The following is an 18,410-nucleotide window of genomic DNA, read 5'->3' as shown; positions in this document are numbered from 1 at the left end:
CCGGGTCTCGCACATGCACGCGATGGAGCCGGCTCCCTCGTGCGCATGCGCTCTGGGCAACCATCGATCCGGTCGCGAGCGCTCAGCATTCGCGACCGGGTCTGAATCAGGCCCAGAGCTTGATAGAGCAAGTGACCGTGTACCAGGACAAACCATGTTGCAATGCAAGGAGTGTAAATACATACATTTTTTATTGCATGTGGGATAAATACTGGCTGCTTTTGCATGTAGCCTACAAATGCTGGACAGCTTTATTTTTACACTGCAATTTACATTTCAGTTTGGACACACCCCTCCCAAATCTAAAGCTGGGTACACACTGGAGCAATATTTGCCCAATATGTCATTTCTGGCTGAATCGGAACGACATATCGGCCGGATCGTCCAGTGTGTATGGTCAGTCTGCGTGCTCCTGCGGTCGATGCCGACATCTTCGGGTCAGTCATGCTGCATGGCTGTCCAGACGATATCGCATGCAGCGCCATGCAAGGTAATGAAGGACGGAACGACAGATCGGCCCATCCTTCATTACCTCGTTCTGATGTGTACCGCGAATACGATGTTTGTATCATACTTGCCAACTTTTAAAGTCTTCTCCCCGGGAGTCGGCGAATCGAGATTGTCCAACACGTTGGATTTTGACGATCACCCGACTCAGGCATCGGCAGAAAGGGGAATTGCCCCGATAGATGCCTGATGTATGGCCAGCATTAGTCACCACATTTAAGAGACCCCCACATTACATTAATAGCACATACAACAATACATTAATATCCCCAGTAACACCACAATACATTAAAACTCATCCCATTGATTTAAAATAGGTTCTGTATTGAATTAATATTCTTCACATTACATTACTAGCAACAAGAGCCCCTCAAAATTACATCAATGGTCCACAGTAGTTAACATTAATTCCCCATGCCCACATTACATTAATAGCCACTATATGATTGCTGTGAGTATTAGACTCCTCTGGCAGGACTCTGAAAGGGTTGGGTATGAAATCCCAGCTGTCGGGATGGTCAGAGTACCGACAGCGTCATCCCGACACCCATAATAAGTAACAGTAAGTATTTTTCTGACTCCTACCCTAACCTCCCCCCACAGTGCCTGCACTGGTTCCACTATGACTGGAGGTGGCTTCCCATTGGAAGCGCCACCTGCCAGTCACACACAGGACAGGCAGCCCCAGGGGGAGGTGTCTCCTCCCCCTGGGACTGCCAGTCCGGGCTGCGATTAGCAGAGAGCAGCTTCCAGTGGAAACCGCTGCTCTGCCTTTCGGGCTGCCTACACGGCTCCTCTGGACTGCAGTGAATGCAGCCCCCAGAAACCCGTGTCATGCGCCGGTCACTGTGCCTGCCAGATCTATTGTGCAGGCGCCGAGACCCGAATGGCCACAGCCAGACCAACAGCAAAGGCAGCCCTCCTCAGGTAAGAGGGCAGGAGCCGCTGCTGGTTATAAAACGAAAAATATTTGTTCAAAAATAAAAAGTAAACAAAACAAGAAACAAGTGTAGCAGGATGCCACAGACAGTCAGTGCGATATTCTGCGAGTCTGACTGCCTATTGCATCCTGCATGACATCCAGCACAAATTCTGCCCCTGCACTGGTGACTAAACCTATCGCTAACCTGAGCTGCATGGTGCATGGCGCACAGTACAATGGGGTCTGTGTACTAAGCCTTGAAGAGAGATAAAGTGCCAACCAATCAGCTCCTAACTGTCACTTTACAGGCTGTGTTTCAAAAATGACAGTTAGGAGCTGATTAGTTGGTACTTTCTCTCTCCATTCTCCAAGGCTGAGTGAATAGAGCCCAATGTGCGCTTCACAGGTAGTCAAGATTCTATGATTGTAGCAGTTGGCTCTGCCCGTAGTCAACAGCCTCTATCTGTGTGGAGTTTGTAAGATCTCCCCGTGCTTGTGTGAACTTCTTCACGCAGTCCAAAGACATAATGGTAGGTCAATTGGCATCTGATGATATTAAGCAAAGAGTGTTTATATGTGTGGTGGGTGGGGGGGAAATATACTGTAGATTGTAAACCTAACCTGGGCAGGAAAATATAAAGCGCTGTGTAATGTTGGCGCTATGTAAATAACTGTTAAATAAATTATATAGATCTGCTCATGTATTTACTAGAAAAACTCATTTGTGGGTGCTTTTCAAATCGTCACATACTGCCAGCAGTTTTCATCCTTAAACCTAGGATTTGCTGTATCCTGCAATTTGGAGTGTGAAAATGCAACGTACTAGCAATGCATAGTGATTTCATAGCCCCCTGCATCGCATCTGGGTTACATCATACTGACTGCCTAGTAAAAATGTATGTACAAGCAGCGGGTGGGGGGCTGTGCGGCCTCCAAATGATTGGGCCACCGCACCCACCTGGTCCAAGTAGCACTAGACCCCTCTTTGAACTCCTGGCCGGTGGGGACAAGGGTAAAAATGTTAGAATATAGTGACAGTTCTTGTGGCACTATAAGTGTCAGCATGCAATAGGACACCACTACATACTTAAATGTGTAGTAGTACAAGAATAGCCACTGCAAACGTTGGCCCCTTTAGGAGGGAAAATATTAGGGTGCCCCCTTGCTGTATTGTAAATACATTTGTTCCCCTTTTTAATAAAAGTCAATAATTGTGCCCCTTTAGATTTTACAATGTATAATGATGTTGCCCCCGTTATTAGTTATAATATTATTTTGCCCATAATCTTTTCCATAATACAATGGGCACACTAACTACTTACCTGGAATATTCTACTAGTCTTGTCCCAACGCAGTTAAAAAACAAAATCAAATGTGTATCATATAGCTCAGAGCTGTTGTACCTTCCCGCGACTCACCACAGCTTGCTGACTGTAGTGTACTTGTCAGTGACTCCTTGTCTGTTGTTTTATTGTAATGTTTGTATTTATGCTTTGTACCGTCACTGTTGTGCATTATGGGAGGCAATTATTAGACCAGCGGACTGAATGTGGCCGTTCTAAATACCGAAGCCTAAAGCCTGACACGGGACTTAAGCTAGGCGTCGAAATACTGACGCCTATCTTAAACCCGACGCTGGAAGACGGACACCAAACCGATCAAGGTAAATCGGGCGCATCTTAACTGTTAGCCACGGGGAGGGAGGGTTAGATTTAGGAACCCCTGGGGGGATTTAGGGTTAGGCACCCCCAGTGCAGGTTTAGGCTAGGGGAAGGGGAGGTTAGGGTTAGGCGCCACTGGGGGGGAGGTTAGGGTTAGGCACCCCCACATCCCTGGTAGGGTTAGGTTTAGGGTGCGGGAAGGGGGGGTTAGGATTAGGCACCCCCAGGGGGACTTAGGGTTAGGCACCACCCCGGGAGTTTTAAGGTTAGGCACCACCAAGGGAGGGTTAGGGAGGGGGAGATGGGAGGATTAGAATACTTACCTCCTGTCGGGCTTGTGCAGTCGGGAATTAAACAGCCGCTGGTATTTCAATCTCAATCTAGTTGTCATTAGAAGTGGTTATCACAACCGTCCAGGGCAGAGGTTCCCAAACGCGGTCCTCAAGGCTCCCCAACAGGTCAGGATTTAGAGATATCCATGGTTGAGCACAGGTGACTTAAAGCTCTATTTACTACAATCCACATATTGAATGCAGTTGTAGTGTGACATTACCGACTGAATTCACATTGCGAATTCAGGCAATATTAAAGGGATTTACTAAAAATCCCTTGCAGGGACAGAGCTTGCGATAAAGCTCTGTCCCTGCGAATCCCCTCCGCACACAAAAAATACAATAAATGTGCCAAATGGCCGCCACTAAGCCCCGCCCCTCTGTTAATTACATTTACCTCCTGTGATCGGGACTCCGGTGATGTCCTCCGTGACTCCAGTCAGCTGATCTCCCATCCTGCACTGACCGGGTCCCAGTGCAGGATGGGAGATCAGCTGACCAGGGGGAGGACATCACCGGAGTCCCGATCACCGGTCCCTGTACTCAGGTAAGTTCATTTTTTTTTACTATTTTTTTTAAGCAGTGTATCAGCGTGTGGTCTGTTTAGACCACACAGCTGATCACTGGGGCTGGCTCCGGGCTCTGCCTGTTAGAGTGGAGCAGGAGTCCGGTAAGCGGGGGAGACCCTGGATAATGCCACCTCCAGGTGGCGTTATTATCACAGGACTTTCCCTGGTTTTTTTTCACAATTTATTTTAGTAACTTTGGCCAGATCACATTTCCCATTACAATTATGGGAAATGCGATCTGATTACTAAAAATGTGATAATTAGGGCTTGGAGTAAAATTTTACGAATTCTTCTCCAACTGCCCTTTAGTAACTTTAGGTGATACTAAAATAATGTGAAAAGGTCGTGAAAACACCCTTTTTCACTTTATTTTAGTAAAAATAATGTTAATAAATAGAGCCCTTAATAAGTACCTCAGTCAATTTGCTTTAACCACCTGTGCTCAACCATGGATATCTCTAAAACCTGAACTGTTGGGGAGCTTTGAGGACCGCGTTTGGGAACCTCTGGTCTAGGGGGACATCCTGATCATGAATGTGGAGAAAATATTTGAGGGCCATGGTGGGTCAAAACTGCATTTCCAGGGTCATGTAACCAGTCTACTAAAAACCGCAATTGAGTGGCATGATAATATTTTAGAATATTAGTAAAAAGATTTCCCCCTCATTGGACTGGGGGGCTCTGCCACCTAGCCAGATGAAGAGACGAGCTGCACATTTATAGCCTTAATATCTTTCAGGGTTAGGAGGAGTGGAAAGTATTGTAGCATGTAAAGATGACGAGGGAACATCATCAGTTTAATGAGGGCCGCCCTGCCAAGGTACGATATTGTTAAATGTTTCCAAACCCAGAGTTCAATTGTGATATCCTAAATCATTTGAGTTACATTCATATCATATAAAAGCAAATGATTTTTTTGGTAGTGAAATCCCGAGGTAGTCTAAGGGGCATATTCAATTGCCGGCGAAAAGTCCCGGACTTTTCGCCTAGTGCACTTTTCCTCCTACATCGCTAGTTTTGGGTCCGGAAAAGTATCGCACTTCGCGGCCGCTTTTCTCCCTATTCAATTCCAAGGGATGCGAAAAAGGGACCCGGCGAAACTCAAACAGGTGAAAAGTGTTGTCAGTTTTAGGGAAATCAGCCTGACATCCCCCAAAAGATGCACTGACATGGGGGATCAGAATGGATACCCCGAATAGCCCTGCTGATGGTGTTTGGGGTACTTAAATGGTCTCAATAGGTGTTAATTAGCGTATTTGCATGAGAGGTGAAGAATAGCATTTAGCAAAAAAATGTCTGCAAAATAAGTAATCCCAGCAAATTTGGGGTACCCGAAAATGGGGAGTAGCATATTTAAAAGTTGCTAAAGTGAAGTTTAAAAATCATGGTAAAACCACCTGCCGCAAACACCTGCAAAGTAAAAAACACCTGGGGCATACTTGGGGACCCCCCTGGAGTCTATTTCAAAGTTTTTATTTTTGGCCCTCAACTTTGCACTTTTTCACCCCAAAACGAAAATGTACTTTTTTGGGGTGTTCTAAAATATTTTTGTACTTTTTTTTACGCAGTTTTCCTTTGGGGGACTATCCTGACACAGTACTTTGCCGCAACTTTGCACCCCAAATCTGCACTTTTTTCTGCCTCCATTCAGAGACTAATATTTTTCGCCTATCTGAATGCATTGACTTTCGGCTTACGCGAAAAGTCATTGAAATTGAATTGGGCGGAAAGTATTCAACTGGTGAAATGACCTCATCGCCGAAAACTTTTCGCCGATCACGGCTTTTCAACGGCAAATGAATACGGCCATAAGTGTGAGGATCTCCAAGAAGTGGTAGGGGTAGAGGAATTCAAAAACATTGCCGTGGACTTTTCTGTGTCTCCACAATTCTTAATAAACCCTCCGTTGCCCATCCTCTCTTATTAATTACCACCCCATCTCTCTTCTCTTTTTGTCCCCTAAGCTCCTTCAGCAAGTTGTTTAAAATCACCTTCCTCTCCACCTATTTCTCCTAGATCCTCTCCAGTCCAAAGTTACCGATGACTTCTTCATAGCCAAATCCAACGGTCATTTCTTTATTATTGTCATCCTCAACCTCAGTGCCTCATCTGACCCCAACATCCAAATTCTCCACTACATTGGCCTCCATGATACAGCCACATCTCAACTGGCATTGTATTACACCCACTCTGCTCTGCCAATGACCACCAGCCTGATCACCTCCTCCCACTCACAGCTTAGGAATTTCTTCTGTGTTGCCCAAAGTATCTGGAATGCCATGCCTCGCCCAGTCAGACTTGCCTTCAACCTTTAAAAGTGCCCTTAAGACTAATTTCATTCTCCAGCTTTACTAGTAATAATTATGTATATATAATTATCAAGCTTTCGGATGCTTATCAGAGCGGAAGATGTTTAAAAGCTGTAATGGAGGGGGGGGCGGTGGGATATTTGACTACACAGAGCAGACTTCCTGCTAGTTATGTATTGCCAGACATTTTAAGATCCAGCTGTTCCGCCTGATTGTAATCACTGTCTCATCCCCTATCATCTTTTAAGTACCGTTAACTCCTCTGAAAGCTGCCAAGCATGGGGATCATTAATTCTCGGGTAGAATGAATGCTCAATTTACGCAAAGAAAATAGCTGACACATATTTAAAAACACCAAAAAGATGTGTTTCATTTTTGATCCATCATGGGTTTTAATAAAGCCTAATCTGTTCCCCATAAATCAGTTGATAACAAACAATTTAGGACTTGTTATAAAAATGGATATAGTTTTTATTCTATATAGTTTTTATCTTTTTATTAGAAAAGCAGTTTATTATACACTGCTGCAAAGGCAACAAATTACTGACAATACATTACAATTTGATATTGAGGTGGTTATTTTAATACTGGTGTCAAAGTGACGTTGTTCCATACAGTTCTATAAAGGAAAGTGGGAGGTACATTTTTATAGCTTTTTATAACTCGGAGATTGACGCCCATCCCTGGAGCTAGGTACACACTTTAAGATTATGGGGCCTATTCATCATTATAGGAAAAATTACCTGCAATATTTTTTTTTGTACTTGCAGCAAGTTCAGTGCAAATATCGGAGGCATTCACCATGCCCCCTTTACTAAATTATCACTTCCGAAAAAGCTGCTATTTCTGTGAAGACCGATTTTCGGCAGTGTGAGATACTTCTCCTGCAGTGACATGCGGTGAGGTTAATGGCTGGGGAGGCACACATAGAGATGGGTCTGTGCTGGAAGCCTGTCTCATCCCCTATTCACTGTAACTCCCCCCTCACTACACTAAGCTTCAGTGACCATTGATTCTCCTACCTGCATCACTGTCTTTTCTTGCTGCTGCTGAGTGAGCTCCAATCTCTAAACACTGCAGTGCACTTCCTGGTCACATGACACATCCAAGGTGTCTATCAGTGCTCAAGGCACGGCCTCCATACTCAGAGGCATGTGTCTATTAGCACTCTTTTTGTGCAGTTTACTGCCTGAGGTGTGGCCCCGCCCACTGCTCTGCAAGCAGTGTCTGACTATACAGAAGCGAGTCTGAACCTTTGCTGCCTCATCTCTCATCTCCCTGCAGTCCCAGGGAGCTCCACAAAGCTGGTGAGTATTAACTTATAAACATCTTTGTTTATTGTAATAATTTTTATATCAAATCTCAGGAGTATGATGGGGGAGGCTCCGCCTCCTTTGCCTACCCTGACTGTACATCCCTGTTACGCTGCCCGCTCACCAGCATCAGTGGCGGGCTGGGCCGGGGGCAGGGTGCCATGTGCACCCCGGGCCGCAGCGTCATGCGGGCCGCGAGCCGCGGGCAGTCTGTGTCACTGTGACACAGACTGCACCGCGTGTGTAGCGCTGACCGGACGGAGTTCGGTCAGCGCTACACAAGTGACAAACACACAGCCGTTGGCTCCGGCAGCTGTGTGTTTGTCTTGATCAGCAGCCAATGAGAGTCTGTCAGACTCTCATTAGCTGCTGCTGCGCCCACTGCAGGAGCCGCTCCATCTTCCGGCTCCCGCAGTGGGCAATGGGAGAGGCTTCATAACGTCATATGACGTCTCTCCCATAATGCAGAGCGGCCCGGCCCGGGAGGACAGACGGAGGAGCGGATGGCGGTGGCGGGAGCGGGGATTCAGGTAAGTGTTTTTTTTTTATTTGTTTTTTATATTACGTGTGTCTACTGGTCCGGGGCTGGGGTCTGGCACTACTGGGGGCACTACAAAGGGGGGGACTACTACTACTGGGGGGACTACAAGGGGGGTGGGGGACTACTACTACTGGGGGCACTACAAGGGGGGGACTACTACTACTGGGGCACTACAAGGGGGGGACTACTACTACTGGGGGCACTACAAGGGGGAGGGGACTACTACTACTGGGGGCACTACAAGGGGACTACTACTACTACTGGGGGCACTACAAGGGGGTGGACTACTACTACTGGAGGCACTACAAGGGGGGACTACTACTACTGGGGGCACTACAAGGGGGGGACTACTACTACTGGGGGCACTACAAAGGGGGGACTACTACTACTGGGGTCACTACAAGGGGGGACTACTACTGGGGGCACTACAAGGGGGGGACTACTACTACTGGGGGCACTACAAAGGGGATGGACTACTACTACTGGGGGCACTACAAAGGGGGGGACTACTACTACTGGGGTCACTACAAGGGGGGACTACTACTGGGGGCATTACAAGGGGGGGACTACTACTACTGGGGGCGCTACAAGGGAGGGACTACTACTACTGGGGGCACTACAAGGGGGGCTACTACTACTGGGGGCACTACAAGGGGGTACTACTACTACTACTGGGGGCACTACAAGGGGGGGACTACTACTAGGGGCACTACAAGGGGAGGGGACTACTTCTAGGGGCACTGCATAGGGGGGAGGGGACTACCACTGGGGGCACTGCATCGAGGGACCACTACTGGGGGCTCTATATAAAGGACAATACTGGGGGTACTGCATAGGGGGGAGACTACAACTGGGGCCACTATTTAAGGGGCATTGCATAAGGGTTACCACTATTGGGGGCACTGCATGGGGGGTGGACTGCTACTGGGGGCACTATATAGGGGGGCACTATATAAGGGGCTTACTACTGGGGGCACTGCACAGGGGGACCACTACTGGGGGCACTATATAAGGGGCTTACTACTGGGGGCACAAGGGGCACTGCGTAAGGGGATCACTTCTGGGGGCACTACTGGAGGCCTGAATAAGGGTGTTCTCTCCTGTGGCACACGGGGGCACTGCATATGGGCACTACGACAGGGGGCTGCCCCTAATCTTTATTTTTACCTTACATTAATCCCATATGGACCCGCCTCCTCCCTGGAACACTTGAGGTGGGGGGGCGCCGTAGCACGCACATTCTTCGGGCACCCTGGCTACATGCTACTCCTCTGCCAGGGCCGCCTGCATGCATTTGCCCTCCAGGCTAAAAGTTGCCAGCCAGCCCCTGACCAGCATTGTGCTGCCAGCCTCATCTATATTGACAGCCGCGATCTATTCCCGTCTGCAGGGGAAATTCTCCCTGATACCGATTCTCCCCCGGCTCCAGGTGACTCTGATCACCCAGGCAGGGCTGACTTAACAGCATTGTAGGCCCTGGGCAAATCAATGTAATGGGGCTCCTACCCACCCATTTCATGGGAGTAAAAATGTAAACTGTCAACAAAATGAAATCTTCAGTTTAAACATAAAAAACATGATATATAAGGTCCCTCTTCTCTTCTCCAGCTTGCAGTGACTTCCTGCCCTGCCCTGCACCTGTGATTAAAATATAGGGGTCCCCTGAGAGAGGGGGGACATCACCCCTGTGCCCCACTGCCCCCTTAATGCGGCTCTGTGGCTGCAGGCTGGGAGGCAGGTAGAGAATGCTGCCTGGCCGCTCTGATTCTATGTAATTCACAATCAAAGCAGCCGGGGAGCATCTTTCTTTGCCTGCCTCTCAGCTGGCTGCCCTGTGGACGGAACGAGTGGCGCACACTCCTTGTAAATGCCCAGCCCGCCCTGCTTGAAGGCCCCTAGAATCATAAGGCCCTGGGCAGCTGCCCAGTGTGCCCATACGTTAAGATGGCCTTGCACCCCGGCAGCGTCTCTGCTTACAGTGCTGCTATATGGGGCCATGTGTCACTCCCCAATGTCCCCTCTCCTCGCATCCTCTGCCAGGTGTCCGCTCCCTCCCTTCATCCTCAGAGGGGCAGCCGCTGGGAAATCAAAGTCGCCATGTCCTGATAATCGATAGTCTGATATATATCGATGTCCAATATTCTAAAACTCAATGTTATGTGCTTAAAAATAAACAAAAAAGTTGAGTTTTAAATAGATGTTTGGGGGGGAGGGGGGAGTGGGGACGGCTGTTCTATACTTTGCCAGGGGTGCTGGGACGCCTAGCTACGCCCAGTCACAGTCAAGCAGACTACTACAGCACCAGCCTCTCTGTCCCCACCTCCAGCACTGCATGTCTGCATCCTGTTGTGTTTACAGCACAACAGGATACAGCGTTCACCTTGTCAGCAGGAGCCCATGCAGCTATCCAGTTGCTGAGCAATGCAGAGCAGAGTGGGCACAATGCAGCCTGGCATCTGAGGCTGTGCTGGGTTTATAGCATTGGGGAAGGCAGCGTCTGGAGCTTGGGCTGCTGCACAGCAGTGAGCTGAATATTAACCCACTACTGACTCGGCCTCTCCCACACACTGCAACCCGCCCTTTACATTCAGCAATCAACGTGAGGAACTCTCTGTGAAGATATTTTCTTCGTCACATCATCTATCGGTAGTACAGTGACAGGCATGGCACAGAGCATTCCAAGTTTTGACTTAGGTTGCCTTGCGGATTTTATTTGTGGGGGACCAAGCAGCTACAAGAAAGTTGTGAGATCGTCCCCTCCAGGAGATGTCTGGAGTCGGGGTTTAGTAGCTGTAGAGATATCATTAGCACTGCATGAAGAGAACATGATTAGGAACAAGGATGTGATTACAGCCATTGCCTGCCTGAGCCTGGTCGCTCCCATTCTCCCTATTAAGGAGGAAGACGTCTTCACGCCCGTGCAACTGAAGGCCCTAGCAATGTCTTTGGTCCACGAACCTGTTGACCCAATGATTCTGACCAACTCATGCACCATTAATGCACAGTCATTGCTGTTTGGAGAGGACCTGCTTAAAGAGTTCCCTCCGTCGGAGAAAGGAAAGTACACCTTCTCGGACATCAGATGGGCTACTTGGCTGAGTGATATCGAGAACCACAAATGCTTTTCGGGAGCAAACAAGCCTGGGCCAGCTCCGGCACTCGAGGGAGGCAGTTTATTCCAGGAGCCCAAAGCAGGGGAAGTTCATCCCTGGATGTTTGGGGGTTTATTGACAGTTAACATCACTGATTGGAGTCCTGTCGCCAAAATTGAGAAGAGCGAAGTGCCTACCGGACTTCTGGAGCTTCTGGCCCGCATTGTCCTGATGCAAAAGCCCGGAGAAAAGATGCGAGCTCGCATCATGGAGATGTTTGCATTGGCTGTCACTGTCCTCACGAATGGCGGAGAGATCACCAATGCTCAGCTAGCAAGGGTCAACCACCAGTTTCGACGACGGTTAAGGGTTGAGGGACTTGAGATTTCGCAAAAAGCGGTCAGTCATGGGTTCCAGCTTTTGCTGCGTTTCTGGGACAGGACTGTGGAATTCACCCATGATGACTTTGCCACTTTATTTGCCGCGTTAGACGCAGAAGGAAGGTCTCTATCTGTGAGTCTGGACTTCATGTTGGACCGAACGCCATGGAAAATGCTGACCGGCATTGTGGCACTATGTGAGAGTATGCACACTTACCCAGATTTCCCATGGGAACACCTCATCATGGCCATACCTCATGAGCTCCCCATTGTCCTAGAGTTTGCAAGGAGTATCGCTGGACAAAACGGGAAGTACGTCGGCTGGACATTTCTTTTAAGGACCCAGGATCAGGGGACTCGCATTAACTCCAGGTTCCCGAACCTTTTTTATGCTGGGCTGCAACTGAAATTGCACGTGGGTAGAGTCAGTCATCTGACCCACTACAAAATACCAGACAATATGATGATTTCAAATAGATTTATTATTGATGAGTGGGTCAGAACATATACTACAAAGTGCCATCCTATCTATAAACATCCTGACACCAGGAGCAAGGAGGTAGAGGAAATCATATCCTTCCAAATTTCTTGTGACTCTTCTATAGAGCTGTAAGATAAGTGGCCTATTAATTAAACAACTTTTGCTGTCAATCCTCCAACAAATGGACATTTTTGGAGACTTGACACCTCATTTAAGCTTCTACGCAATTTATTATATGGGGTACCGCTGCAGTTACCAAAGGTATTCCCCAACTTATTTTTTCAGAGATGGCACCTTGTAGCTAATGCCATTTCTGCATGATTATTGGGGGGGGATGTTTAATAAATCGGTTTCTAAGAAAATGTGATAACTCGTGGAGGATGGCATGTAATACCACTGTGTAATAGATATCCCTATTAGTATAACACTAAGATCAATGAACCTAAAAGAATTTAGGTTTGATCAGTACATAATCACTTCATAATGTAAATGTATTTACTAATCATAATATACTTTTACTACTTCGGAGACATGATTTTACAGTTGTCAGAAGTTCTATCTTTTTTTTATGAATATCAGTTAATCATATACCATGTATAGGACTTAGGGGCGTATTCATCATCACTTGTCTGTTATCAGGCCATTCATCACGAGGATAAAGCAGGAGATATCACCGATATCTCCTACTTACCTTCCTTTTACGGAATGGCCCGCTGTCCCCATACACTAGTATCACAGATATCTCCTGCTTACCTTCCTCTGGCAGAATGGCCCGCTGTCCCCATACACTAGTATCACAGATATCTCCTGCTTACCTTCCTTTTACGGAATGGCCCGCTGTCCCCATACACTAGCATCACCGATATCTCCTGCTTACCTTCCTTTTACGGAATGGCCTGCTGTCCCCATACACTAGCATCACCGATATCTCCTGCTTACCTTCCTTTTACGGAATGGCCCGCTATCCCCATACACTAGTATCACAGATATCTCCTGCTTACCTTCCTCTGGCAGAATGGCCTGCTGTCCCCATACACTAGTATCACAGATATCTCCTGCTTACCTTCCTCTTGCGGAATGGCCCGCTGTCCCCATACACTAGTATCACAGATATCTCCTGCTTACCTTCCTCTGGCGAAATGGCCCGCTGTCCCCATACACTAGTATCACAGATATCTCCTGCTTACCTTCCTCTGGCGGAATGGCCCGCTGTCCCCATACACTAGTATCACAGATATCTCCTGCTTACCTTCCTCTGGCAGAATGGCCCACTGTCCCCATACACTAGTATCACAGATATCTCCTGCTTACCTTCCTCTGGCGGAATGGCCCGCTGTCCCCATACACTAGTATCACAGATATCTCCTGCTTACCTTCCTCTGGCAGAATGGCCTGCTGTCCCCATACACTAGTATCACAGATATCTCCTGCTTACCTTCCTCTGGCAGAATGGCCCGCTGTCCCCATAAACTAGTATCACAGTATCAATCGCCTGCTAAAATCGTGTGGTGGATGCCCCCCTTTACCTATCCTGCGTTGCGATCCGGTATCCATGGCTCCAGCGATGCAGTCTTCTCCTGCAGTCCTCTGCATTCAGTAAGGCTCTCCCCTTCTGAGAATACGCAGGTTTTTCGCACTTGGGTGCTGCATCGGCCATGGGTGTGGGGCTGTGCGAGGGGGAGCAGGGGACAGCGGGCAGTCAGGAGGAGGCGACCTGGCATATGCCGGGTCTCCTACCTATTTAGGCGGTGGGTACTGTGGGAGGGGGCACTGGGGCAGTGGGCAGACAGGAGGAGGTGACCGACATTTGCATATGCCAGGTCACATTACTAAAATATAGCGGAGGGTCGCGGCGGGGACTGATTTGGCAGCAGGCAGGCAGAATTCAGAGGAGGAGACCAAGCATATGCCCTGGGCTCCTCTCTGAGGCGTATCTATAATGGGTGCAGGGTGTGCAGGGAACACGGGCCCCTGGGTCCAGGGGTGGCCCCGCACCGCACACCCTGTACCCATAATAATACTTACCTCTCCGGAGTCTCACGTCGGCGCGGGCATCCGGCGCAGTGAAATGACTGGAAAATGGCCGTGGCGGCCATTTTACCGTCATTTGCGCATGCGCAGAACAGGGAAAATGGCCGCCGCAACCATTTTCCCGGTTACCTGTGCATACACTATAGACTCTAGGCACACTCTAGTGCCCAGAGTCTATAACTCCGGCACTGGCCGCGCACAGCTCAGTACGCTGCCGGCCGATGGGAGGAGAGGAGGGGGCCCATGTCGGAGACTGCACACGGGCCCCCTACTCTCTAGAAACGCCCCTGGCTCCTCTGATTGGCTGCTGTCTGTGAAAGGGGAGGAGAGACCTGGGAGAAGGATTGGAGACAGCTGTCTTCACTGCTCTTCCCCTAACAAGCGTCCATTCGCCATCCTGAGATAGCGAATGGATTATGCGAAGTGAAATGGAAACCAGAGCTGTCCGTGCTTCTATGGATTGTGCTCACCATACAATAGTATGATGGTGCGATTCATCCACGGAGCAGGGGTGTGGGTAATGAGCTTCTCCATGGCAACCTTGCTCTATGAATAGATCCTGGTATCTCTCTCCATTTTATCTCTCTCCAAGGTTTGATACACATCCTCCATATACAGAAGACATATACAGATAACACATCTATGATGGAGAACTGACAGCCATTTCACACCATCTTTATATATGTATCATTGAGATAATAGAGACATCACAATTATTTAGGTATTGATACCATTATTTAAACCGTGTTTTTTTTTATCTTTAATAAAAAAATAAAACATGTTACACCTGCACTTTTCTTTCATTCAGTATACACTTTTATAATTACAATATATCGCTGCAACTATTAAAATATTTAATGTATGGATGAAAACTTACAGTACATACAATTTGATTCTATACCTAATAAAGTTATTCATTTTAATTGAACCGTGCCTACAATTTGTAATATTGTTTTTCTCGATTTCTGGGTTTTATATGTACAGTTTATTCCGGCTTAAGCTGGGTACACACTGACAGATACATTGGCCGATCAATTGATCGGCGAAATGTATTTGCTGCCCGTCGGCCAGTGTGTACCTGCAATATGTCGGTGAACGTCGGCGTTCACCGACCTATCGCATTGGCTGTGCTGCACAGCCGATGGACAGATATGTCTGCAGAACGCCCGTACACACACAGCGACAGCCGCGAGGAGGGGGGCGGGAAACACCCCCGACCTGCCCACCGGCCACCGGGACCCGAGGACACAAGCAGATGATGGCCGTTCTGTGTATATGAACGACCATCATCTGCAGATATATCTGTCAGGTGTGTACCCACCTTTACACCATTCCTGATATACTTGTGTGATATGTAACTAGAGGAGAATAGCTTAATCTACTATATCATTTGAGATTGGTACACAGATTTATCCAGAATTGGGTTTCCTAGACCTGTATTGCAGCAGACATTTTAGCATACTTGCCTACACTCTTGGGGGTAAAGCTACTAAAGTGAGAGTGTTTTTAGAAGTGGAGATGTTGCCCATAGCAACCAATCAGATCTAGGTATTATCTTCTAGAAGATGCTAGTTAAGTGTTAAGTAGAATCTAATTGGTTGCTATGGGCAACATCTCCACTTCTAAAAACTCTCACTTTAGTAAATTTACCCCTTGGAGTGCCCAGGAGACTCCCAAATGTTGCATTGCTTCCCTGGACACCTGGTAGAGCAGGCCAGCCTCCCTGATTCCCTGATCGCTCCCACTTCCCCGGGGGAATCAGGCATTCCGTGGACTTGATGACGTGATACGCAGTGATTTATGTCATCGTGGCCCCGCCTCTACCATTTGATAGCAGGGTTTGGGAGAGCGATGACTCCATTTATTGCACCATGGCCCCTGCACACGGGCGTATCTATAATGGGTGCAGGGTGTGCGGGGAACCTGGGTCCAGTGGGGCCCCACACCGCACACCCTGCACCCATAATATTACTTACCTCTCCGGAGTCCCACGTCGGCGCAGGGGTCCGGCGCTGTAAAACAACTGGAAAATGACCGTGATGGCCATTTTCCCATCGTTTGTGCATGCGCAGTACAGGGAAAATGGCTGCCGCGGCCATTTTCCTGGTGACCTGTGCATACATTATATACTCTGGGCACACTCTAGTGCCCAGAGTCTATAACTCCGGCGCTGGCCGCTCACAGCTCAGTGCACTGCCGGGCGGAGAGGAGGGGGCCCGTGTGAAAGCCCCTGTGTCTGCAACTTTGAACCTGGACTTTCCCTCCGAGAGAGGAGATGGATGGAAAAAGCCGGGTATGGATATATTTCTCGGTGCGGTATATCCTTTCTTGTATGTATTAAGTGAGACCCCCCCCCCATTCTCAGAAGCTTGTCTGACTACTGACTGAAGGTGCCAAAACTATGACAAATATAAGGCTCTCTTAACTCCACATTTTCTTCAATGTCGGTACATTGTATAATGAATACATTTTCCCACAATAGTAGAAAGTTTTTAAAACATCTACTGTAAAAAAAAAAAAGCAGAAAAACCCAGTGTGGTCACCGTCAAATCCTCTCATATTGGGTCTGTCTCGCGTACAGGGCTGCCATCAGTGAATTATGCCCCCGATAAGGCAGGTCCAGTCAATGTACCCCCTGTGCCTCCCCTTAAACTTACATCTGTTCCAACTGTACCTTCCCTGATGGTGGCGCTAACATATACAACCCCCTACACAACGTAACAGAATATCAGTCAGTAGATATATCTGTTAGGCGTGTACCCAGTTTTACTCTAACCGTAACCTCAACCTTAAAAATGTTGAAAAAAAACCCTCCCATAACTTTTGGCATGTCGACCATTTGAACCTGTTGACCTTTTAATCATGTCGACCTTTTGCACTGGCGACCTTTTACATGTCAACCTATTGCATATCAACCATTTGGTGTTGACCTAGTCATTGTTGACCTTTTTACTATTGATCTGTCATCCGAATACCCCCCTAACAGTGCTGTTCCCTAACTGGGCACCCTGGCCGCTGCAGACGGTATGGGAAGGGGCGTGGCCACACGTGTTTCCTAGACTATGGAGCTCATTCAGACCTGATCGCAAGTTGCGGCCGCTCTTTGGCAAAAAGGGGCTGGATATTTAAATGATGTGCTCGCACTGCGTTGCGTAAGGACGCCCTCTATGTTTTAGCGAGCTACAGCAAAGTGCGCTCGCAAGTGTATAAAGACGCCCCTTTGACACTCGCAACACACGTCATCATAGGATTAATCGGGACCATCGAGAGCCATTGGACCTGCTTGCAGCTCTTGAGGTTGCCTTAACCCACTGCAAGCACAGTGATCAGTGTGGGGTGAAATACATGCAGGTGACGTGTACAATGACGCTACTTTGCTAATTATGCACGCCCTTTAAACGGCGTTTTGTCGGCCTGACACGTCTGCGTCCGCAACAACACTCCCCCATTTACAAGCACCTTCCCCAGTTACCACCCACAAACGGCACTGGCTTACGAGTAACCAAAAACCTATCCCAAAGACTGGCTTTCGCACGCGCACTGCGAATTATACGCATGCGCAGTCGGACGAAAATCAATCAGAGCGAGCGAGCACAACTTAGCCACCGGGTCTGAATCAGGTCCTATAGCTGCTAAGGGGCTGCACCACTTAAAAGATGGGACTCAAATGTGAGTGTCCCTGAGTTTATGGATGCCGGGTTGGGGGGAGATCTTGGACTCCATGAATTCTCGGTGATCACACGGATCACCTGGCAAAATCTTCTATGGGGGCACATAAATTAAAAGAGGGTGCAAGTATTTTTCTATGTTGTATGGTGGAAGAAAATTGGAAATAGAGAGGAACTTAAAGTCCCCCCTGCCGCGCCATTACCTTCCCCCATTACACCTGTTTTTATTTCTTTTCACAAAATACTTTCTACATCTTCTCCCCGGCTGCCGGCATTTTCCTGCTGGTCATCAGCACCTGAGGGGATGGTAAATGACAGCCTGGCATGACAATGGGACAGAGGGCCTGATTCATGAGATTGGCCGATGGTGCGTACTACACATGCACTGCAGTGCGCGTGCATGGGTCAGCATTGCGATCATGTATGCAGATACAAAGCCAACGCAGAGTGAGTGACAGGATGTCAGTGTTTGGGGGTGGTGACGGGCAGTGGTCGGAGAATCGCCAGCGTGCCTGTCTGTTTGAACGCCGTTTACTGGGCGTGCATAAATTAACCACTGCGACAGCATACGCAGCTTCAGTACTGCATGTGACGAGACAAGTTA

General features: G+C 48.2%; 2 protein-coding genes across 3 annotated transcripts in view; both read left to right on the top strand.

Moving 5' to 3' along the window:
* RAPSN (receptor associated protein of the synapse) overlaps positions 1-18,410 on the top strand; it is a 61,101-nt gene that overhangs the window by 6,181 nt on the left and 36,510 nt on the right. The gene's annotated exons all lie outside the window — the stretch shown is intronic.
* Positions 10,568-13,280, top strand: LOC148504675 (uncharacterized). Its single transcript, XM_088448623.1, has one exon. It carries the CDS (start codon positions 10,818-10,820, stop codon positions 12,237-12,239), a length of 1,422 nt encoding a protein of 473 aa, XP_088304749.1. The 5' UTR covers positions 10,568-10,817; the 3' UTR covers positions 12,240-13,280.

The sequence above is a fragment of the Taudactylus pleione genome, unplaced genomic scaffold (genome assembly GCF_031769625.1).
Source record: "Taudactylus pleione unplaced genomic scaffold, aTauple2 ptg000462l, whole genome shotgun sequence".
NCBI classification, from domain to species: Eukaryota; Metazoa; Chordata; class Amphibia; order Anura; family Myobatrachidae; genus Taudactylus; species Taudactylus pleione.
Note: the sequence above shows the minus strand (reverse complement) of the source record. Positions and strands in the feature narration are given on the sequence as shown.

Coding starts and splice junctions, on each gene's coding strand:
- LOC148504675 (XM_088448623.1), top strand. CDS start 10,818: ATGGCACAGAGCATTCCAAGTTTTGACTTAGGTTGCCTTGCGGATTTT.